The sequence below is a fragment of the Natator depressus genome, chromosome 2, assembly GCF_965152275.1.
Source record: "Natator depressus isolate rNatDep1 chromosome 2, rNatDep2.hap1, whole genome shotgun sequence".
In the NCBI taxonomy this organism is placed as follows: Eukaryota; Metazoa; Chordata; order Testudines; family Cheloniidae; genus Natator; species Natator depressus.
In genome coordinates, this window is record NC_134235.1 from 101,126,384 (window position 1) to 101,152,320 (window position 25,937).

The following is a 25,937-nucleotide window of genomic DNA, read 5'->3' on the forward strand; positions in this document are numbered from 1 at the left end:
GCCGATCTCACTGGGTGAGGTTCCCTCGCTTCCAGCTGGAATCCAGGTTCCTGCTGCACCACAGACAGTGATGAGTCCTGGCATCACTCCTATGCTGGCACCCCCGCCACGTCGGACTCCCAAGCAACACAACTGTCAATCGTGTGGGAAGACCTTCTCCTCAGCAAGTGCACTACAGATACACGAACGCACCCATACTGGTGAAAAGCCATTTGGTTGCACAATCTGTGGTAGAGCTTTTACCACAAAAGGGAATCTTAAGGTAAGAAGAAACCTCTCAAATCTCAAACAAAACTGTAAGGAATGTGGGGTTTAAAAATGTACTACATCTGAACTTAGCAAGCTCTCAGTTTGTTGTTGTCATCAAGGCCAGGAGGAAAGAGAAGATAAAGAAAACATTTATTGTATGGTGCTGTTTCAGGCTCCCAACACGTTTAAAGAACCAGGGCTTGATCCTACCCTCTGATTTGTGGGTGCACATTGCTGTGTACATTAAAATCAGCTCCAAGAGCTTGCATACACGTACGTGACAAGGCATGTGGTGGTGCACACCTGAGTCTCATGAAACGTATCTGTGTTTTACATGTGTGCCATCCTTTTGGAACATTGGTGTGAAATAAGCTTGGTATATAACAAAGTGGAAAGAAATAAAGCACAAATCACTGCAAAGAGGCAGGAATGACACAGAATCTTGTGACAGTCACTGAACAATTTTAACCTGTATTCTATGTAATCGTGTACGTGGTTGCCAAGGAGGGTGGTAGGCAGAGATTATTCCTAAACCCTTTCTAACTAGAAGACCTCCCCGTATATGAAAATAATTTAAGAAAACATTATGGGCACCTTTTAGCTGTAAAGATCTAGCTCTTCTGCCTTCTCTCCTCTTGTTGTTGTGTAGTAAGATTATAAGCAATGCTCCTCCAGTTACCCAGAGCTTACTGGGATGCCTCTGTTACACAGTCCAGTTTCCACTCTGCATGTAGTGCATGTGTCACCATGCAGGTTGGTAATCTGGTACCCAGTGACATAAAATGATGTATCACGGGAGCACGATCTCTCGTCCTCACAACCCAGGTAAGCATCAGGAGGTTAGAGGCATCAGGGGCCACGCCTTAGTAAGTGCCCAAAAATATTTTTTAATGTATAGAATGTTTGAGGAAAGAGAATAAGAATGAATGAAGTAGTGTCTGGAGAAATATTAAGAGACCAGAGGAGAGAAAGACAGGAGGACACAAAAAGGTCAAGGGCAGAGGAAATAACAATTAGATGGGGTAAGAGGGCTTCAGACTTCTAAGTGCCCCTAGGCCTAGTAATTCTCAAGGTGGTCTTGTGTTTTTATGCATGTCAGAACTTCCAGTTGGCATCTGAAATTGTCTAACCTGAAGGATTCGTATTCTTTGTTGTTGTAGCATTGTATTTGTTTTCAGTGAAAAGAAACATGTATAGGTTGATGTCTTACCTGAATATTTTTTAAAAAGTTTTAATGTGGACTACAACTCCCATTGTCCCTAAGAATACTGCTTGGCAAAATAATTGTAATCTAATTCATTAAATGTGAATTTAAGGATGACCTTTTTTCTCTTTGTTTTATTTTAATTGCTATACCGAATATTCAGACCAACTAGCTTATTGGAATGTGCTAATTTGTAGATGTTTCCCATTTCTATTTTTGATACAGGTTCACATGGGAACTCATATGTGGAATAATGCCCCTGCAAGACGTGGTCGTCGACTATCCGTGGAAAACCCAATGGCTTTGTTAGGTGGTGACGCTCTGAAGTTTTCTGAAATGTTCCAAAAGGATTTGGCAGCTCGGGCAATGAATGTTGACCCAAATTTTTGGAACCAGTATGCTGCAGCTATCACTAACGGACTTGCTATGAAGAACAATGAGATTTCTGTCATACAGAACGGAGGCATTCCCCAGCTCCCAGTAAGTTTAGGTGGAAGTGCCATTCCATCTTTAAGTAACATTACCAGTGGCATGGACAAAGCTCGCACTGGCAGCAGCCCTCCCATTGTTGGTCTGGACAAAGCAAGTTCTGAAACTGGAGCCAGTCGTCCATTCACAAGATTTATTGAGGATAACAAAGAGATTGGCATAAATTAAAAGCATTGAGTACAAATAACTGTTGGACCACTACTCAACACAACATTTGTTCTATTTCATGTACAGTTTTTGAAGTTAAGATTAGTTTCCTGACCTAAATACATAGGTTCCCTTTAAAATTTTCCCATAGCAGAAATACGTAACTTTGTGGCTGCTGAAAAGTTGTCTTGCAAGATCTGCATGGTACTTCTTTCAACAGTGAGTTTGACTGTTATTGAGAACTTTAAAACCTTTTTAATTTAAGTTAACAAAAACAAAAAAAATCATTGGATAACTGCATTAGGGACAGAAAGAGTCTAGACTACGTCCACTTTGCTTCTTAAAATATTAATATCAACTGAGAAAAGGGGGCTTCACTATGGCATTCCTGTCAAACTTTTTTGCTGGTTTTATTCAAATTAGTTAGACACTTGAACTATGTTTTTAGGAATCTTAATCTTAAGTAAGTGATTAGTACCCCAATGCTGTGTGTATTATTACAGTATCCTTGTCTGTAGTATTTATAAAGTTAAGATTATGCGGGTAACAGACAATATACTTGGCCCAACCTTAAATGAAGCTTTTGTACTGCAAAATACATCTGGCTATGTGATTTTTTTTTTTAAGCAAATTTTGGTTTACTATAAATAAGTGGTTTATTTCAATGCAGGCAAAATTGTGAAGTTTTATGGGAAAGATAGCATGCTTTTCATGTGCAAGTACCCGTCAGTAACAAACCTTTTTTTTTTTCTTTTTTTTTTTAATTTAAATATTTGTAGCTGCTATGTGGACAGTTGTTCTATTAAATGAAAAATGTAGTGTGGACTTTAACTCAATGATTGGAAAACAAGTTACAGACAAACCTTATCACCATAAATTATTCACAACATTATAAACAGTTGTGAGTAAATATTTCATGTTATCAAAGCTGTACAATAAAAAGGTAATGTTTGTATAATGTGGTTGCAAACTCTTAATTTATACTATTGCACTTTTAGTATTTTGTATTAGGGAGGTTTGTCTATAATTTGAAACTGAACAAAGATGTAAACTATTTTATAAATAGTACTTTGACTGAAGGAGAATCGGGGGAAAAAAACTGTTTCAGTTTCTTGTTTTGTCATCAGGTCAAACAATATGAGAGACCTATGCTAGTTAAACAGAAAAGCCACCATGAACTGTTGGATCCTTAAGTAAAATGGGGCCTGCCATTTCCTAAATTGAAATGACTCATTTAATGTTTCTACAAAGCCTATTTAAAAATGTGGCCATCCCCAACAGAAGTTTGATAAATTCATTTTAGGAGTGTGATATCAATGCAAGCCTAGGAGAGACTAAAGAGAACGTTGTGTAGGTTTAATTTTACTGTAATCTGTTCTGTCTCTTTCTCACACACCCACAAGCAAGACGTTGACTGCCTAATAGCACTGGTATTGTGCACAACATAACTGGGAACAAAATATAAAGAGTTTGGCTGTATGATCAGTCACAACTTTAAAATATCCTGAAGTGATTCCCAATTCTTGCTGATTATCTCCTCAGATTACTACAAAGCACAATGTACTCTGATTATTCTAATATTTTATGTTTATTACATTGTTTAAATTTCACCAAGTAAATAAAGGGAATGGTTTCACTCTTAAGCTGGGAGGCTGGGGCTTAATCAAAACTTGAACAGTAAATGTTTTGTGTACTACCTCATTTTTGTGCATTACAAGTATGGTGGAATCTGACACTATGAACTTCTGTCCAGCAAAATTGTTCAAGGGACATTATGGGTAGCTGGGTAACAGCCCAAGGAGTTTTATGCCCCGAAGAAAGAATCAGATAGTGAGGTCTTCTCAGTTGCGACTGAAAAAATAGGACAATCTCTTTCTTATACAACAAAAACCATTACTGTAAGAGGATGGACTATTTCTGCCATCATGTAATTGAATGAAAATGGTTTCGAAGACTTATTAGCTGTTTGTTTCTGTTGGAAATGAACAATGAACTATACAGCTCTGTTTTCTACAGTGGTGATATATATATTATAGAGATAAATAGCTAGATATACAAAACATCCCTATAACATAACATCTTTGACCACAGTATGTGGATTCTTTGGGGATGTTTCAAAGCATTGGAAAAAAAGAAAACTGAGGTGGCTTAATGTTGCTGTATTTCAGCAATTGAATGTTTTTATTTATCTGTGTCATTTTTTGTGTGATCTTTTTTGTTAGTATTTGGTACCATGTAGTATTATCTCTTCTCCCTAAAGGATGTGTATAACTTAAAAAAGAGATGTAAAGTGTTGTATATAAGATGGTTGATGATGGTACAGTAAGACTGACCCCATTTTGTATTCAGGGTTAGGTCATTCCTCTCTGCATGGTGAAGAGAGACACTATTTTTATACTGCGATACCATGTAGGGCTAGGAGCCTCCCTGAACCAGCTGGGAATTGTTACCTAGATCCAATATTTTTTATTATTAAATCTTGTTGGCTTGACACATCTACTGATTGAAATGGATGTCTTAGTCTAGGTTACTATTTTTGTCATATGGAATTGAATAAAATGCAGGATGTAATATTATTTCTGAATTGCGTTCCTTGATTATTCTAATACCAGAGTCAGATACGAAACTAAGGTTACTCACAGCAGATTGATGTCAATGACTTCTAATTGGCGCACTTGCAAGTCAGAATAAGGTTAACACCTTATTTTCAAACAGTATTTGAATGTCTCTTAATTACCCCTAGGTGCAGAAATATTAAAGCCACAGCTTACAGTAAAAATTGCAGACTGCTAAAACCATTTTATTGCTGAAACAGGGAAAGAAGAGCTGTGTTGGAGAGGGAAAAGCAGCATTTGGAAGCACTGCTGTGTCAAAATGACTGTCCTCAAAACACTTATCAGTTACTAGCTACATTTTTTAAAAAATTCTGTTTAGATCACTTGAATAAGCTACCTGTTACTCAAACTATTGCATCACAAGATTTGGGAACAAATTTACTAGCAGTAATTCAACTAATAAACACATTTGTTCATTTATGTCACAGCCCACATCACTTAATTCAAACCAGTTGAGGATGAATGTTGAAATGTGTGCTTTTTTATGATCCTGATTTCACAAAGCATTTAAGCACAAGAAATGTCCATTGACTTCAATAAGACTACATCCATTCTTAAAGCTAAGCACATACTTAAATATATTGCTAAATCAGGGACTAAGACCCCACATTTGACTAAGCTTACAACTGTCAGAATCTGGTGATGATGCCTGTGCCACTGCATTTCAAAACCAAAATGCCCTAGTCACCTTCCAAAAATCTTGTTCTGAAGATCCTCTATTTTATAGGACCTACACAAATGAGGTGTGAGCTCCCTCTGGTGATCAGTAAACTCTGAAAACACATGAGCTGTGCTGGCAGCAGATGACGTGATGTGCAAACAAGGAAGAAAACTAAAAGCTATGTTAACTACAGCTCCGTTCAAAAAATAAAGGAAGAAATTTCAGTTTTCGAAATAAAAGAGGACAAAATCAGGAGGCTTAGTGATTTCATTTTTAAACATAGAAAGAGATATTTTAGAAAGGTGTTAAAGAATGTATAATAAAAAATAAACTCAGATATAGCTGACATTGTCTTTTTGCCTGCTGTGCAATATATATTTTAAAATAGGGCCATATGGAAATAGGATGGACAGATCAAAGGCTACCTGTGGATTTTGTATTGAAAAACAAGGCAAAAAATGTAAAATGAATACCAGCGAGCTTTTAGAAACATTCATTTGCACCTACATTAAAAAAACATTAACACTTGCAACAAATCAAGACACTTTTAACTACTTTTACGTGTATTTTTTTACACATCTCTTTTGTATATGTTATCCCTCTAAAGCTAAATATAAAAGATACTCCCCTACCTACTTTGTCCTTCCTTGGCAAAGACATTTTTTCTTCTAAAGCTACAGAAGCCAATTTGGTTGCCTTTTATATGTTTCTCTGCGTGTACGCTGTCATCTGGAGGATATTGTGGTTTTATTTTTTTCCTCTTTCTCTAATTCTGCAGAAGTCAAAAGAGTTGCCTGCTATTTACATCTGTGTGTAACACTAACATAGTGAATGGCAAAGTCATCAGTGATAAAATCAGGTATGTGCATAGCTCTAGGAGTACACTAAACAAACTTGTCATTCAGGGTCTTTCCTTTATATGAAGTCATGGCATTTTTTAGTTATTTGCTGAGGTAGAGCAGCTGCAGGTGTTGAAACAGGCATAGGGCCTGATTCTGACTTCACCTACACCAGTTTTGCACCAATGTATCCCCACTGACCAGAGGTGCTGGAACAATTTGTATAGTGGGGGTGCTGAGAGCCATTGAACCAAACTGTAAACCCTGTATATGATGGAAGCCACTTCAAAGCTACGGGATGCAGCTGCCACACCCCCAGCACCTCTAGTTCCAGCACCTATGCCATTGACTTCATTGGAGTTACTCCTGATTTACACTGGTGTGAGAGCGAGCAGAATTAGGCTCTTTATTTTATTTTTTTTAAATCCCATCAAAATGACAGCTATATATATTTTTAGAAAATTTCAGGGCAATGAATTGCTGAACTAAAAAAAAAAAAAAGAAAGTGCACTCTACCAGATTATCCCAATTTAAAAGCGGTCTAATTCTGGACATAAACAAGATGGCTGTGTACCTTAATTCATATTTTATATGAACAAAACGTGATCATGATTGTGATCATATAAGTATTTGATGTTTTTTCACTCAGTTGAAGAGAGAGGGTCACTCACTGGATTTTGAATATAAGACCATGAAAATGAAAGCTTTGCGATTATTACATTGGAACACAGTGCATCTTGTGAGAATCTTGCTATAATGTTACTACACAAGGGGATCTAGCTAATGGTCATAAACTGTCCCTTTTTCTTAGATACCAAAGGTGTCAGCAGCCTTATGAAAAGAAAAAAGCATATTGTAAGACTGCTGTACAGTACTTTTATTTTTTTCTTGAGGCTGCATGGCTCAATTCTTTGGGGCAATTCAGGCAGCTGGAAACTCCCTGAGTTCTACTCCTAGCTCTGGCATGTCATGCTGTAGGGCTATGGGCAAGTAACTTAGTATCTGATTCTGCAAGGGGCTCAATGCCCTCAGCTTCTGTGGAGATTGCTAGTGCTAACTTCCCTTGGAGAGGCAACCAGTAATGGAATGAATTTCCCCCTCTGTCAAATGGGGATAATAACACTTATATACCTACCTCACAGGGGTGTTGTGAGGATTAGGTTGTTTGTACATGGTCTTGAAGATGGAAAATGCTAAGTATTATTGCTCATTTTAGAGAGCTTATAGTACATACATTATTTATTTGCATTCTGGTAGGGCCTAAAGATCCCAAGCAGGATTATGCTAAGTAGTGTTGTACATGCATATAGTTAGAATTTATATGAAATTCGACGCAATACCGTTTTTCCACAGATGTATTCCATTATTAAGTATCTGTTTCATAATTCTAGTGGGTTTCACTTAATGATTTATTTTTTCTAAACTGATTATCAGTTTTAGACTATGGCAGAGATTTATCTGGCATTTCAATTTATTTTGAGCTTACATTGCTTACCACTTTAAAAAAAAGGTAAAAGACACAGCAATTTTCTATGGATATTCAAGAATCAAGTCTTTATCAGTGGTACTCTATGGTACTTTTGCTGTTGTGTGGGTGTGTGTGTTAGTGTGTATGTAATATATATACACACACAAATATATAATCCACATGGACATGTAAATGCATATATACATTTTTTAAAAATTTCTTGAGTTGCTTAGAATTAATTCCGAAATGTGTGAATATTTTTGTTCAAGTCTCATCAGTTTCAGATGCAACTAAAAACATTACCAGTCAATGTCAATCCTCAGAAAAGGACGACAAACTGGGAATCATGACAAGAGATAAGATGTATTGTTACAAAACCATTAAATTTATGTTCACTGGTGTTCCTAAATCACAAATGTTAAAAGCTTTTACTGAGTCATAAAGGTCATAACCTAAGTTATGTTGAACCGGATTATTATATCAGATGAGTCACTCATTGTGCACAATAGAAATGTTAAAATAAATATTTAATTAAATAATTCCAAATGCAATTGCTTGCGATCATTTGGATGTAATACAGAAAACAATTTGCTTCCCAAATTGGCATGATATATTTAATAATTTTGTAGTAGATAAGGCAGTACACAAGTTAATGACCTTATTCAATACAGTATATTATGCTGTCTCTCTCTCACTGTCCACTGACTAAATGTGTTAGCCCAGTTCCATATACTTTTACTTTCATGTCCTTCTCTGAGTAATTTTTGTCGTGTTTGAGAAACCCTTCTAGAACTGGATTCTCCCACCCTTACTCATATAGAGTATTGTCTACTTTTGTCTGTCCCATGGGACTAATCCTGGAATAAGGTACTACTCAATGTGAGCAATGATGGCAAAATCTGGTCTCTAGGATCTAGAAAATTACTTTCCTTGATACCAACTTTGCTCTTTGGAAAATACTGATATTTTCCCTTGTCTGTTTCTTATAGAGTACAAGCCAACATGTCTCTGTTTTGCTTACTTCCTTGTTTGTGGAACAGCATTGCTGATTATGTCAGTAGAGCTGTTAACCGATACTTGTTCTGTAACAATAACGCTTTTCATCTGGTTTCCATAAATACACTCATAAATTAGTGGGTGTATGCTTCTGTGTAGGCAAAATGAGTAACTGAACACCTGTGCTGGTATTTGCATGCTGTTACCTGTTTTGTGTGAGCACATATGAGGAGGATTGCACAAAAATGGATATGCTCACAAATAGACTTGGGTGCATTTCCCGTTGGTTTCCATAAATATATCCAATATGTCTTACATAATATATTTCTTTTTAATTCTCAGTGAGAATAGTGGGCAGTTATAAATAGTTATCTAGAATGGAGAGAACATGGCCTTACAGATTATAACAATTCTGAAGTAAAACAGATTTTAGGTCTAAATTTTCACCTGATAATTGTCTATTATATAGGTTTACATTAGTGTTTCTTCTAGATTGCTTAACAGTTAGAACTTCTCTTTTATTTATTCATTCTTTCAGTTAGGGTCTGGTTCTGCCCCCCTAATGCTGAATAGTACTTTACTCTGCAAGCAAATTATTGAAAACAATTGCATTTCTCTTAAAAATAAGTAAAGGGTGGCAGACTTGGGCCATCACTGGGTCCAAAATATTTTAGAAACCCTTCAAAAATATTTCTAAATCTTCAAGCAATTTCTGCACATTTTGTGCCTTTGAGCCTTCTAGTGACATCTGTTAGAACAGTCCGCAACAGTCCATGGCTATTACTACTTATAGGGCCAGATTTCGATATCCTTATTCACTGTGGGTAACAAAATACTACAAATTACAGTTATTCCAAATGAAATCAATGAAGCTACTCACAAAGAACTGTACTACTCCATGTGAGTAAGGCCATTAGAATCTGGTTATGTGTATATAAATTTGTGTGCGTGTATTACATGATCTAGAGCCCTGTTTCAAAATCAGCATTCCAAGGATAGATTGTGGCTAGCCTGTACATAACTGTGCAGTGGGGCAGGGGAAGGAGTAAGGACGAGTCTCTTTCCTGTCCCCCATTGCACAAGTCTATACATGAACCAGCCAGGATTTCAAGCCCTGTACTCAGGGCCATACAGGAGATGCTACCAAGTGGCTCCCCATGGAAGCAGCTTGTCCAAAAAGAGTAAGACTAGGAAGTAGGCAGGATTATGGATCTCCTTTGCATGTCAGGCAGTCATGGGTGAACTCCCCCAGCAACTGGTAGCCAGACACAGAGGAGACTATGTTGTACTCTTTAAAAGGGTGGAGACAGTTTATGGACTCCCACAGACATCAGAGAGCTCCAGGAAGCATTTTCCAAGGGCTCCATCTGAAGCAATGGAGCTGCACATCACTCCCGTGTTTTAGCTCTCAGACACTACGTTTGTTGACTGCATTTCATGCCAATACAGATAGATTCTCTTCATTGGTTCATTTTAGAGATGCAGTTTTAGGTTTACATGGCACACACATCTGTTTTTGTAGCCCTGTTGGGAATCATTTTTATTCTTGGGGTCAGGCTGTGCCACCTTTACTCGCAGCTAGTGCCTTACTCCAGGAGTATTCCCATTGATTTCAATAGGACTGTTTGTGGAGTAACGTATCACTCAACAAGTGCCAGGGTGGCGGAATTACTGTGACTTAACAGGCAGAGATTTTGGAGTATTTGTCCAGTCTGAATTCAACCCTCAGACACTTGCAAATTAATGCACTACACATTACACTACGTCTGTTATCCATGCAAGTAGTTCTCTTCCTAGAGCTTTCACAACAAGGGTAACTGGCAGATTTTTCAGATTGACTTATTTCCAGATTAATTTTGAACCTTCCACACATAGATATATTTTTTTTAAATATGGCCACATATCTCTTTTCCCAAAATCACATTTCCAAGTTAAAGTTACCCAACAAAAAGTTTTTTTCTTATCACATGCAACAAGCAAATGGGGACGATGAATAAAAGTAAACATGACTTCAGTGGCACTACTTGCACAAGAAAGGGCTTGCAGGAGTAAGCCTTGATGGATTGGGCCCATTTTCTACTAATGCTCTATAACTAATAGAGGAACGGTTCTTTTACCAGAAATAAATTATCAAAGACAGGGATATGTCCTGTTAAGGAACTGGTTCTATATATATTCACAGTGCTAAGGAAGAGTCAAAGAGACAAGTACCGTATGAAAAGCAGCTGATGCCAGTCCTGAATGCACAATAAGAATGCAAAGCACAAACATAGGCATGATACTGTAATCAAAGGCAATAGAAAATGTAATACAGTTTAAGACACTAACACAATATTTAAAAAACTATTTGACAGTAAATTATAATATAGGACTAATGAACTCCTAACTTGCATGAGAGTGTGCTAATAGACCTAACCTGACAACCTCACATGTATGTATTTCCCACAGAAGTCAACAGGAGTTTTGTGAGAATAAGAACAGCAGAAATAATAAATTTGAGTGGTGTTTTTTTCGCCTCACCAGAGCTATGATAGCATCATGCAGTTACAGCCTAGGGCCTGATCCTGCAAAGCTGTAGGCAAATTGGGTAAAATTTTCTAAAAATGCCTCAGTGACTTGGGACTTAAATCCTGTTTTCAAATGCTCCTAAGTCTCATTGGAAGTAGGAACTTAGTGTGTGATCCACAAAGCAACTTAGGTGCCTAAACTCCAGAGTTAGATGCCTACGTCCTTTTGTGGACCACCGAAGTGCCACGCACAATTCTCATCTGACTGCCACCTAACCTGGTGGGCATCTAAACTCATTTGGTGCCTAAGTTTCTGCTGTAAAATTTCCCTCTGTGCTTAAGCTTTAGACACTGTGGCATGCACACTGCTGCTCACTCTAGGCATCGGGCAGCTATCTCCTGGCTAAGTCTCAGAGCAATTCACGAACCAGGGGAGGACAGGTCTTTGTATGTCTTAGTCACAAATGGGGCCTGATCTAATAGGTGGCCTCTGAGAATGGCTACCTAATTGAGTCCCATTCAAAATCTAGCCATAGGAGGCAGGTTTGCCCACCTTATAACTTTCAGCCCAGTGGTTGGAGCAATCACCTAGGATTTGGGAGGTGCAGGTTCAATTCCTTTCTCTCTGCCAGAGTGGGAGAACAGATTTAAACAGGGAACTGCAACCCTTCAGGAGAGTGTAGTTGTTTCACTATGGCTAAATAAAGAGTGATTGGATCTAGAGTCTCCCACCTTCCAGGTGGAAGCCCTAACCAATGGACTGCAGAATCATTCTTGCTCTTCCTCTTTGGCCCAATGACTGCTCCACTGTGGAGAAACACTTAGTCAGTGAGTGAGAGAGGGAGAATGACTCTGCAGGTCAGGGCACCTACCTGGAAAAGTGGTAGACCTAGGGTCCAGTCTCCCCACTCCAATTACTCTTTTATTATTTATCTAGAGTGGAACAGCTTCAACAGGAGAGACCGAGGGAGCTCCTCCCCACAAAAGAATATCCCATATCTCAGTGTTTAAAGCACTTTCTTGAATGATGGCAGACCCATGTTCGAATTATTTTTCTCCCTCAGGCAGCAAAAGGGAAATTGAACCGGTGTCTCCCACACCCCAGGCAGGAGCTCTAGCTAGTGAGATAAAAGTTAGTAGGTGGGTGGCACCACCACCACTTCCCTTTCCCAATCTCCATTTTGTATGGAGTGAGGCAGGTGCCTAACTCATTCCCACAAGAAACGCCTTAGGAACCTAAACTGCCTGACTCCAGACAGCAGGTTCCTATTCATGGATCACTAGCAGAGATAAGCGGACCAGACATAGGCGCCTATTTCTGTGAATGGGGAGTGGCTTAAGACACACCCTTACCTTCGGCATCTCCGATTGGCTTGTGTAGGCATCGCCCCACCGACTGACTGGCTTTTGTGAATCATATTCTTAGGTACTTATCTCTCCCCATTCTTTGTGCAGGGAACCGAAGCACCTAACTCAGGCTTTGTAGATCTCAGTGTTGTTCCTGTGATTTTCTAGGTACCTAAAAGCTAGGTGCCACAACGCTCAGTGTTGCAACACCTAAGTCCTCTCGTGAATCCCACCCTTTGGCATTTTTTAAAATGTTACCCATATTCAGTCCCATGCATAGCCCCACTCTCATAAGTAAAGTTTGCAGGTTTGGGTCCATATTTTGAGGAATTACTATTAATATAATACATTGTACACCCAAAAATGTTTCCCTTTCTGTTCCCCCCTCTTCTACCATTTGTGTTTCTTATCATGCTGTTTATCATTTGTCCCCTCTTTTACTACCAGTTCCTGTGTCTGTAATCTCCCTCCTATGTCTTCAGAAATCCTCTTTATTTGTCCTGTTTATCTTATTGCCCACTCTTTCTCTTCACAATATGCGCAGGGAAATAGATGTCAATCATACTTCTCAAGTGACCAGGCACAAGTGTACATGGGATTAGATTAAGACTTGAGTCTATGTCTAGTGGCAAATAGCTGCTCCCACCATAGGAAGAACCCCAGGAAGGACTCATGCCATAGTTAGGCCAGGTCTACACTACAGACCTATAGCAGTATAACTAAGTTGCTCAGGGGTATGGATTTTTCACATGTAAGTATGCCAGCCTAGGCCCCCCGCCCCCCATGTAGACAGAGCTATGTCGATGGGAGAGCTACTCCTGTCAACGTAGCTACTGTCTCTCAGGGAGGTGGATTAACTATGCCAATGGGAGAAGCTCTCCCATTGGAGTAGAAGCACCTTCCCTTCAGCACTACAGCAGCGCAACTGTATCGATGCACCATTTCAAGTGTAGACCTGCCCTTAGATTCCATCCTTGCTCCTCACTCCCTTTGGGACACAAGGGGATGGGGAGGAGAACCAATTTACAGCAGTCCTGCAAAGGGTGCTGCTTACTTCTCCCCCATCTTGGCTCAGCATTGCTGGCTAGTGCATTGTGGGGTGGGGCCAAGGTTCAGCCCTTCCTCTCCCACTTTCTCCATGATGAGTATTGGCCATACAGCCCCCAACTCCTGGTTCCTTCTCTTGCCGCCTCCACCAAACCATGGTGCAGGGAACCCTAATGTGTGCACACACAGAAACACACATGGGTTTATAGGTTCTTATACCCCTTTATTTCCCAGAAGAGCTGAGTTAGGACAAATCAAAATCTGACCCAGAAAACATACACATAGTGTGCTGTTAGTCATGGTTACAAGTTAAAATATCCCTCTGGATCTAGACCAGCTAGGAAAACCCGGTTCCAGTTTAAAAAGCTTCATTGTGTCATTAATTTATTGAGATGGGCGTTCTAGAAATAAAGATGCGTGTTTAGTGAGCTCACTGGCATGGCAATGCCCTGAATTTTCCAGTTCACAGCTGAGGCTCTGGGAATAATGCAAACATTTGTTTGTAGTGTAGACCTGTAGTCAGGCTCTGGGAATAAATGGAAACATGTCGGCATTTCTGAATTTTAACCCCGCCTCCAAAAATAGAAATGAGGATTGCATCTGTCAACATCTAATGAAGTCTTCCAGCCAGGAGGGAAGCTAACAATTTGAAATGTAGACATACAGGGCCTGATTCTGATCTCTCTTACCCCATCGTTACACTGGTGGAATTCTATTGACTTCCATGTTGTTGCTCCTGATCTATACAGGTGTAACTGATATCAGAATGACATCCACAGTGACTAAGCCACAACCCACACTCCTCAGAGGGAGACCTTGCCTTTATACTTGCCTGTAAACCATCTAGTGCACTTGCTAAATTCTATAAGTAACAGTGATCTACTATCGTAGACATCTGATTATGTTCAAAAGCCCTGAACTCTTCTCATTTATAACAGTGTAACTCCCTTGAGCTAAGTGGAATTATATCCTATTTACAGGGATACTATACACACAAGTAGCTCATTCTGCACAAACACCTTATTTTGTAACTACCTGGCTCCTACTAACTCACCACAATGTAGGGTTGTCCTCCTATATGAATTCTTTCCTGAGCATGCCTTCCTGGGGCTCGCCCTTTAAATTCTGCAAAGCAATTTTGCTATGGTAATTTTGTAGCTATCTGCTATTGGTGCATCTCTGGCTTTTCTAGCTGGTACCTATTTCATTTCTGTCATACGTCCTCTTAGATTTTCTTTTCTTATTCCTGGTGGAATGGCACATTCTCTCCTATCTAATTCACATCAACATGAGAGGTGAATCGTGCACAGTTGGTTCACTAACGGCTTGCTCCCGATTCACTGAAGTCAATGGAAAGACACTTATTGATTTCAGTCAGAGCTTGATTGGACCCTAATCTAGTGGGCTCAATTAGATACATTATGTAGCAATGCAATAACAAAAGTCCTAAGGGGACTGAAGAGAATGCCCTTGCCAGTTGTCAAAGTACGTACTGTCTGTAGGCAAATGAAATGTTATGCTGTGTCATATTTGGTACATGCCTGCCTATACTTATGCCTCATTACTCCCAAGTTTTAGACAATGTTGAAGTCACCTGCTGAGTTTTCACTCAAAAGGGGGGGGAAGAAGTCTGAAAACTGGTAAGACAACCTGCTTCATTTGAAATCGTGTTGAACATTCAAGCCAACAGAATTTCAAAATCTAATTGTAATCCTTTTATTTTCTTTTTGCTTGAGATCCCATAATTTTATTGCCCAATCTGCTAACCTAAAACTTAGAATAGGCTTTTGGGCTGAGAAACACGAATTAAAAAGAATATGTTCTCAAATCCTAAAATGAGCACGATTTCACAGGCATGACTTCCAAATCACTAATTGTGTTCAATATTTAGTTTGCATTTTTCAGCTTTTGTAATTAAAGAGATGTGAGCATTTCTTCTGTTGTGTTCAATTCCATTAGCAGTATCTTTAAATGGTCTAGAGGTAATTCCAACACATCTAAAACACTAATGTGAGTACAACAGTCATCATGTTCTCTTTCATGATGAGGATATATTGCATAAATGTGGAGTAACCTTTTTATATTTCCTTAGCCTAAAGAAATCACTTCTTCCCTATTTTTTAATAAGTGCTGTTGATGTTTACTCTCAAGTCCCATGTCTACCACAATCTGTTTCTGAGGTATCTACCTTTTAAAATGTGAAAAAGTATTTTTTTAAAGAAAATCCTTTCCAACATTTAAAATGCCTGCCAAATCCTTACACTGACCACTCAAATGAAAAAAATAGTAACACAACACTAAAATAGTATGACACTTAAAAGACTGTGATGTCATTTCCTCTGAGCCATCCACTTCTCAAGCCCCGATGCATTTGTGGTGGCAGCAGGATTCTGGCTGTTGGAGCATAAAACTTTCTACTTCTGTTTCCAAGGGATGGCTGCCAATTGAGGCACTGGCATTAAGCCTTTGAGGTTGTGGAACACTGATACAGCCTCCTTAGCATTGATTTTATCTGGAAAATGCTTGAGTGCAAGTTTCGCTCAGGATCTTCAGAGGAGCTGGTGTTTTTAAGCTTTCTCACATCTCAGACTCAGCAAGCCACAGGAAAATTGGCTAACTGAATAGGAGGCATAATCTGAGAGTATGGCTGCTGAAATCCCGATGTGAAAGCAGTAATGAGATGACATTCTTGGGCTAATGAGGTAGAAATTTGCTATCTGGGTTAGGATGCACAAGCCATACTGCACTTGCTGGACTGGACAGCAGAGATTTGGCAAAGGAGCCAAAACGAGACCTTTCTGGAGGCCAGAGAGCAGGGAAAAGGTCATGGTAATGTACTGCCAAACTGAGACAGAACTGTTCCTCGGAGCAGAACTTTATATTGATGTATTACTGTTTTCAAAATGAAAATATAACAGCATGGCTGAGGCTCTTGCAAGAGATCTTGCTATCTTAGGGCACATTTTTCATAACTACATTTTATTTCTGTCCATCTGTATGCCACCAATAGGTAGTTATCTTCCTTGGAATGTTGCTTTGTGCACTGAGAATTTATGCTTTTCTCTTTACAGTGCTGAACTACTGAGTTATTAGAAGCAGTGTATGTAATAATATGAACAAGATGTCAGGGCCTTGTTTAAGGCACCCCAAAATCACTTGTGCACCTTCTTGGCCTTCTATAGTTCCAATGCTGTGCTCGTACCAAAAGATGCTCACTGAAACAACAACTGCCTAAAAGCGGATTACCTAGACCTAGACCTCCTTGTCTTGGCACACTCATTGTCAACTTCAGTTGGCAGTACCATGTGAAAGATACATTTTAGAAAAATATCAAGCACCTAATATTCAATTCACTATTTCTGTTTAGACCTCTGATACTCTTCTCTCTGATATGTTAGCATTCAGATTCTTAGAATGATGCAGATCATGAACCATTTATTTTCCCTGTCACACACCATTGGATTAAGCCAGTATCAGAGTTCCTTGATCTATTTTACCGTATTTGGTAACTGATCCTCTTGGCTTAAACCAGATAAAATTGCCAGTGAGGTTTGCCTGAGTCTCAACTGCAGAATCAGGCTCTTTATCTCACTGTTATTTGGTTCCTTTTGGAAGTCTTCCTGTGGGGGAAGTGCAGAATCATGGATGATGCATTTTTCTCGAAGCTTGATTCTGTGTAAATGTTAGGTTACTTCACCTTTCAAAACACTTAGAAAATGTTACTATATTTACACTAGTAGACCATGCGCTGTTCTCAGTGACATGGGCATATATTATAGTGGCACAGCAGTGCAACTATAGTTAAGTTTGCATCATGACTTCTGTTTAAAGGTCAACCTTTCTAAGTCGTCTAAAATTGGCATGCTTAGTCAGACTCCTTTGAAATTTGGGGTGCCTCAAGAAACGGTAGGCTGGAGGTTAGTGCCCCTAATTTGGGTCATTTAAGAAAGGGATTACAGAGATATAAGCCTCCCACCAAAATATAAGACATTTTCCAAAAAGTTTCTAGTTGGGGTTTTTTTTGCTCAAATCAAATTGTTGATGTGAAAATGGTCTCTGTCTGTCAAGTGTTTACCCAAGGTAATGGATGGCACCCACTGAATCTTTGGGGGACTCAAACTGAGAAGTGTATTTAGGAAAATGTACATTTTTTAGAGTATGCAAATGCCAATACAGAAAAATGGCTAGAAGGTTTCCATTTCTGCCATTTTATATGCTTTAAAGTTCAATTCTTATAAGTGCTCTAAAATCTGAACAGTTACTTGGGATTGCTTTGAAATTTGAGCATGCAGGGTAGTGTTAATGAACCAAATTTGGATCATTTCACCAAGGGGGTTCCTGAGTGACAGGTCCCCAGAAAAGCTGGTTTCCTTCTGTGGCTTTGTACTGTTGAATTGAGAAGCACTAATGACTGGTTGAATGCTTGTCTCTCTGACCAACAGGAGTTGGTCCAATAAAAGATAGTACCTCACCCACCTTGTCTCTCTAGATGAATCACAGATTTGCTTGAGGCTGATGGGTGTGAACTCGCTCTTTAGTTAACATAACTAAGGAAAAATTAATCGCAAGCTCACACCTAAGGCAAAAGGAGTTTTGGACTGAGTGGCTGGAGGTTGCCACAATTTGTGAGTCATGACTGGCAATTTTAGTTTGAGGAGAATGTAATCTAAGGGCAAGACTATGTGACAAACTTGCATCAGGACAGCTGCACCAATGCAGCTGCCCAGCTGTAGCGCTTCTGGTGAAGATGCTATAGTCTAAGCCAACTTTAAGAACTGCACCTCCCCGAGAGGCAGTAGCTATGTCAGTGGGAGAAGCTCTCCTGCTGACATAGCACTGTCTACATGGGGAGTTAAGGTCAGTATAATTATGTTTTTCCACACCCCTGAGTGATGTAGTTATACCAAAGGAAGTGTGTAGTATAGACCTGGTCAAAGTCTTCTGGAAAATAAGATAGATGTGTGTGAATGCTTCCTGGAAGGGGAGAGGTACTAGGTAGGACTGGGGTACTGGGGGAAAGAGGTTTGGGGCATCAGCGAGGGGAGGGTTTTATGGTGGGGGGGGATAAATGGGGAGAAAGGTCTCAGGTGAGGAAGACTGAAGGTTAGGGGGAGTGGAGTAGTGGGACACTGAGAAGGGGGACCTAAGGGTGAGTGGCAGGGGAACTGAGGGAGTTTAAGGACAAGGGTGCCTATGAGCCTCATATTCTCCCTTCCTATGTATGTGCCCTCTGGGGGGGTCTGAGCCCCGTTCCCAGCCCCTTCATATGAATTGGGATGGGGAGCCTTGACCCCTTCACATTGCTCCCTGTGTGTATGCCAGCATCTGGGGGTCCCATGCCCATCTACAGGGGTTGGACTCACCCTCAACCTTCAAGTGAGCTGAGTTCTGGGGGAGGGGGGGAGGCTAACCCTTTTGGGAGGGTCTGAGACCCCTTCCCTGCCTCCCACATGAGCCAAGATCTGGAGAAGTCCTGACTCCTGTACCCTTGGTGGGGAGCTAAGCATGGATGTATTTCGTGCATATCATAGGTTCTAAACCCCTCAGGAGGGGGATTGGAACAGCCACAGAGATGAATGGAGCAGTTTACATGTCTCAGAACTATTGTTTCAGGTTCTATTAATCTCTGTAGGGTGTTCTGATTCAGTTGAGAATATCACATTGAGATGTATAGGCCGCCTTACACCTTTCAGAGCTTCCTGTGGTGCAGATGGGTGTATAGAGGAATCCTTTACCTCCATCATCCCTCTAGCCTTCCTGTTTAAAGGGCAATATTCTAAATCAGTGGTTCTCAACCTATTTACCATTGTGGGCTGCCTATGCAGTTCTCTGTGTGTTCTGTGGCCCCATGCAATATATATACTATGTGTATGGCCCTGAGGATGTCACATGGGCTACAGCTGTGTGCTGAATGGGCCGCAAGCGGCTGCGGGTTGAGAACCACTCTTCTAAATACTCCCAAATCCACATGATTGCACGGATTTTCTTGAATCTGCTATACCTTGGGGAGTACAGAGAAGGGTTAGTGACCTACGTTTGGCGTCATTTGAGCAAAGGGTTCCAGAGATATAAGTCCAGAAAAAAATAGCTATTTTTCAAAAAGCTTCTAGGTGTGGCTTTTTTTGCGCAGAGCTAAAGAGTAAACTATTGCTGTGATGTGGACTGAAATGGTTTCTATTGGTCAATTTTTACCCAGAGGATTGGGAAATGAGGATGGGTGGTAGGCAAGCCTTGAACAAAATCTGGTTGACAAAATCTGTATCTCACTTGTCCCTGGGGGAGAGGAGAAGAGCAGGGCAGGGGCCTGTTGCTACTTCCTGATCTCAGGGCAGGTTAATGTGGAGCTTTCAAAGACACATAGCATGCAGGGTTGGAACTGACTGTGCAGGGACCTTGATTGCTGAGGAAAAAGAAATGTGTGCACTGCCAGGGTTGCCAATATTTGCATTCTGGGTGATTCCTGGATCACAAGGATGCAGAAGTTTGTGCAAGAGCAAAGAATACACCATGACATGGGAAGTGCTGACTACAAGATAATTTGGCTCAGTATGCAAATTGCAAGACACGATATGTACAACTGCCTAAATGACTACTAACAACTGCCAACAATATGTCTTTTCCTGTTCAAAAAAACTAGTGTTAGGGTTCCATCTAACACTATTCCATATAGGGGTGAGAGGAATTATAAAAATGGTAAAAGAAGGTAAAAAGCATGTACATTTCAGCAACTGTATGAATGGCACAGTAAAGGTATGTGTGTTAAGAAGGAATATTAGGATATTGCTGAAAGAGGGCAGAGTTAATGTTGCAATGGCAACCTTAGCTGTGTATTTCCTGGTTTTCAAAAGTTTGAGTTTTGCTCAGTTCAGCATTCTGCCAGGGGGACCACATACCACCAAGCACCCTTAATTCTGCATTAACTTAGGGGTGTTTTTGCCATTGAATTCAGAGTAACTCCATTCATGTCATAAATTTGATATATTTTGAGTTACTCTAGGTTTACTCCTATGTAAATGAGTGCAGAATTTGGCACGATATTGATGACATACTAACAGCCTCAGCTTATATTGTACAGCCTTTAAAAAAATCATAAGAAATAAGGCCCTAATGATCTTGCAATGGGATTTGCTACTGCAGATCCTAATGTCCACACAGAGTCCCACTGGAACATCACATGGGTGAAACAGTCCATAACAATGCATTCTACTGCATGACAGGGAACTTAATGAGTACAGGTTCAGTAACAACAGTCAACTCAAAATAAGCATAAACTCACTCCTAACATCCAGGGAGAATAAAGAGTTGAATGTATGGAAGCAAAAGGTAATTGACATTAACACAACAGGCAAGATGGTTCTGTAATGTGTTATGGACTCTGTGTTCCTTATTGCAGTTTGGTAGATTACTGAAGTTAGTAGCTGAGGGGTAAGTAAGAATAGTAGAAGGCGGAAAGGAGAAAAATAGATGGTGTAACTGGGGCTCTGAGTGCTGAGCCAGGCTGCCCACATTGGCCCAGTGTGGGATCGGTCACATCGTGGTCTGGTTTTCCTGCTAATACAGGTCGTTGCAGCAAGGTGGGCTCTGGTCCTCTGGTGGGGCCATGTAAACAAATAGCCTGTGGCCCCTGAGCCTCCGGGCTGGGACCGACACCCACAACTGGAGTCCTGGCCACCTTGGGGTTGATCTGTAGCCCCTGGGCAGGACAAAACGAACAAGCAGTCTATGGCCCCTAAGCCTGCTGGCTGGGAAAGGTAGTAGCAACTGGGGGAATTGGGCCTTTTTGGGCAGAGCAGACCAGCACTCTGTAGCCCCTGGGTGTAGCAGAACAAACAAACAATCTATAGCCTCTGAGCCTCCTGGCTGGGGATGGCAGTAGCAATAAGGGAATCGGCACCCTGGGCAGAGCAAAACAGCAATCAGTCTGTGGCCTTTGGGTGGGGCAAGACAAACAAACGGTCTATAGCCGCTGTGCCTCTGGGCTGGGACATAGAGCAGACAGCAGTCGTGCCTGGTGGCCCTTAGGGGTGGTAGGGGAATCTGGCCCTGCCCTCTCCACTGGGTTCCCACACAGGGCCCTATGAAGCTGGGGAACTCCCCATTAGGGGTCATCAGCTTCCACTACCTTGCCTGGGTCACTTCCTACCACAAGTTGTATCCTGGGCACCTCCTCAGCTCGTGGCGGCTTGGCTTCCCTGGCAGTCTCCGCAGTCAGAGAGTCACCTGCAGCGTAGTCCAGGTCCTCGGACTTTACTGCCTGGAGCATGCACAGCAGAGGAAAGGGGGCATGGCCTCCTGGGTCCACCGTGATTTGTTCATCCCTGTTGGCTCAGTGCGGGGTTGGTACACCCCATCACAGATGGGAGGAGAGAGACAGAAGGAAGGTTGGAAGAGAGGAAACTGGATAGAGGTGTAGAGAGGTGATGTACTTATGCTTGGATAGATAATTATGGGCTATTATGTATCTTGTAAAAGCTCCCAGGATTATACAGTATTTTAACCAGTTTGAAGAAGCAAAACCTAAAGCACATCCTTGGAGCGTTTCTCATTCACTTCTGAGGATCTATCGTGCTGTTACTGGGGGTTTTATTTTTTGTATTCACACTCAAACTGCACAATCTTTTGTCTTTTAATTACTCTGTCCTTATGTGCCTTAAAACCAGCATCACTGTTCCTTACATTTTCTCTGTATTTCCAACTCTGAGAGCCATTTGTAATTATCAAATTTGTTTTTGCACCTGTGCCTAATTTTAAAGCTATAATTGCTATGTTTGCCTAAAGAGGTCCAGGCCCATAGCTGGTTGCTACTGTGCAAACATCCATTTACTCAGATGTAGTGGCTCACTGTGCACATTTAGGATGAAATCCACCCCAGCACAGAGGGCCTGCACAAGGCCCCAATTACCACCTAATCTCTAAGTACCAAGTCCCAGTCCTATTGAAGACGACAGACATTTTGGCCGTTACACAGGGCTTAAGCGTTAATAGGACCTTTTGTGAGCCCTCAGCACTGGGATTTTCACAATCCACAGACAGCTACAGTAAATATTATCTCACTCAGTTCTGTCTCATTAACATGATTTATGGAGGGGGCAGGGCTGAAATTAGGAGTCTAAAGTTCTTTTCTTAAATCCATGTAAGGTACCTAAATAAATGCTTTGTTTTTTAAAAAAGTTCTGAGCATCCAGTAGCTTCCAATGTCCACTCCAGTGTGGATTACTGCAATGCATTGTGCTTGGAACTCTACCTGAAAACCGCGCCGAAAATTCAAAGCAGAATGTAGCTGCCAACTTGCTTAGCAGTGCTTCAAACACACACACAATATCATAACTGGGCTCTTAAGTTTCATTTGCTTTTAGCTTGTTTCCAGATTCAGTTCAAAGTGTTTGTTTTAATCTGCGAAGTCCCAAATTGTTCGCCTCCTGGCTACTTTATATATCACATCGCTATGTGTTTCTGCAATAGCTGAGCTGAGCTGAGGTACCTGAGCCTTGGGGAACATAGGACTGGAAGAGAACTCCTGGGTCGAGTCCAGTCCAATCCCCTGCTATCACAGGGGAATTGCATCATATAGTCTTGTTCATAAATTTATAAAGCTCCATCTTAAAACTAATCAGGTTGGTTGCCCCCACTGCTCCTGTTGGAAGAAATTGGGATCATCCTGTCCCAGTAGAGGGCTGGCTGGAGATAGAGTGCTTTCAGTGAGGGATCCTCAACTCTCAGATTTGGGTCTTCTCCCTCCCACACCATTGCTTGGTCTGTCAGAGTCGGAATTTGCTGACCCTGAAGGCATCATAGGCTTTGCAGCTATTCTCCAGAAAGGGGAAGGGTAGGGGAGCTGAATATCTGGAGATGCATGAAGGGGACTGTTATAGTTTGCATGGATAGGGAGAATTTTATTTGGGGACATTGGCCTAATTCGCAATTATGCATGTCTCTAAAGCAAAGGGACACCATTTAAATAAAGTTAAGAAGAAATGGTTAGTCATTAGCTTCATATTGTTTGTCTCTCACTTCACTGAAATAACTCTATTCTCACTTTAATGTTATCATTACATTTCATATCATGTTAATATTTCTCTTATTTACTCTGTTCTGAATCATTACCTGAATTCAACTTATGGGTTATAGTTTGCTTTTTTACCACTCAAGCCAATGTTCTGACTGATTGATCCATCTAGCTAATGATATTGAGCATATAGTCTTTTGGATATAATGTCATTTTTAAATTTACTTGAGGTTTCTTTCCCCTTAGTTACTAAACTTCCCTCTTGCTGGTGGACTATAATAACTCCGCTCCTGCTGGTTTAATTAATTAAATTTCCCCATGGAAGATCAAGAAATGAGATCTGGACATCAGTGAGCTCAGGGAGACACGGTGGTCAGACACTGAATGGAGTGATGCTGAAGGGGTGCTATTTTGCCTGCATCATTGTCATCAGGTAAGGAAGAATCACATGACAGGTTGCAAGAATGTCTTGAAGAAAGTGCAGTTCTAATCCTTTCCCAGGATACTCATAATGATGATCATTTGTACCTTCAAATGGTGTGAAACTGCCTTTCTTCCTGTGAATAGCAGTACAGATTTTGTTTTGCACACAAATTTCTACAGAATTGCATGATTTGTTTCTTATTTTGTGGAGAGAGTTATCAACATCAAGGCAAACTTGCTTTCCAGTTTTCAGAGGAGCAGCTGTGTTAGTCTGTATTCGCAAAAAGAAAAGGAGTACTTGTGGTACCATAGAGACTAACAAATTTATTTGAGCATAAGCATCCAATGAAGTGAGCTGTAGCTCACGAAAGCTTATGCTCAAATAAATTTGTTAGTCTCTAAGGTGCCACAAGTACTCCTTTTCTTTTTGCCTTCCGGTGTTGTTCCTCCTAGTACTTTTGGTGTACCTTCTCTTCCCCTCCACTCATTCATTTTTTATTTAATTTTCCATACTGACTGTTAATAAAGTTGTGTCCTATTACCTGTTGTTTGTTTCATGGCAATAATGGTTATTGGTATGCTCCATTGGTACGTGAAGCTCAGTTATCACTGATAGTGTTAATCTTTTGCTTACTCAAGGCAAATTCCCAGATTGCATAAAGATGGTGTTGGTCATTTGTATTCTTAAAAGACCAGTTCTTCTGACAGGACTCTAGGAAATGTCAGTCCTTGGAGGAACAGGGTAAAAAGACAAAGTAACAATGTGAGAACTTTTATTGAACTGGCATTGTAACTTGGTTCTACTGTAACTATTAGAAATCTAACTGACATGCTAGTCCAATACAAAGTATCACAACTTTAATTTTTTTCTAACAATGATCTAGCCATTTTGCATCCAGTGCTAGAATTTAGCTGTCAGAACCAGGGTCCACTTTCACTTAGGGTAAAATAGTCATGTGGGCCTAAGTGATTTAGGAGCCCAAGTCCAATTTTCAAAAGTAACTTAAGGCACTCCTAACTCCTAACCAGAGAGAGATACCTATCTCCACCTGCGACTCACAGCTCTTCACTCTTTCCTGGAGTTAGGTGCCAAAGCCAGATCAGCCTTGTCCCAAGAAAAAACGTGGTGTTGTATGCTCCCCTTTGGCCCAGTGGTAAGAGCACTCATCATGGATGTAGGAGACTCAGGCTTGGTCTACACTACAAGGTGAGGTTGACGTAAGCTGCCTTGCATCAACCTAGCTGTGGAAGTGTCTTCACTTAAATTTGACTCCCACCAACCTAAGTGACTCTTTACACAGATTTAGTAACACCATCTCCCCAAGCAATGTAGAGTCGTCATGGTTGATGTAATTAGGTCAATGCAGTGTCGATGTAGCCCAAGCCTGGAAGTCAACAAAGAAACATACCTGCACCCTGAGCCCCAGGAGCCCAAGTCAGCCTGCACGGGCCAGCCACCAGTTTTTATTTGCAGTGTAGATATATCCTCAAAGCCCTAGTCTGGATGCAGTTATACTGGTGAAAGGCACTTTATAATGGTACTGTATTTCCCACTTTATGCATCCGATGAAGTGAGCTGTAGCTCATGAAAGCTTATGCGCAAATAAATTGGTTAGTCTCTAAGGTGCCACAAGTACTCCTTTTCTTTTTGCGGATACAGACTAACACGGCTGTTACTCTGAAACCTATAATGGTACAGTTTACTTCACTTCGTGAAACTGGCGTAAGCTATACTGTTAGAAGCACTACACAGCAATACAGCTACACCTACAACAGGGTTTGTTTGTTTTGTTTTGTTTTTGGCCACTTTAACTATGCCAGCCTAGTTAAAGCAGCAAATTTAAGAGCAAACAAGGTGTTAGCCCTTAGGCTCCAAAATCACTTTCAAAATTTTACCCTTAATCTAATCTGACATACCATTTAAGGTTCCTATCTGGGT

At 40.6% G+C, this 25,937-nt stretch overlaps 1 protein-coding gene across 2 annotated transcripts in view; it reads left to right on the top strand.

Annotated features, from left to right (window-relative positions):
• Positions 1–4,665, top strand: part of SALL3 (spalt like transcription factor 3) — a 22,936-nt gene extending 18,271 nt beyond the window's left edge. For both annotated transcript variants that reach the window (XM_074944740.1, XM_074944741.1), the window contains exons 3-4: positions 1–262; positions 1,679–4,665. The exon at positions 1–262 is cut by the window's left edge and continues 79 nt beyond it. In XM_074944740.1, the coding sequence (XP_074800841.1) occupies positions 1–262; positions 1,679–2,110 (694 nt within the window). In that variant the 3' untranslated portion in view covers positions 2,111–4,665. The remainder of the gene's footprint in view (positions 263–1,678) is intronic.
• Positions 4,666–25,937: the final 21,272 nt, after the last annotated feature.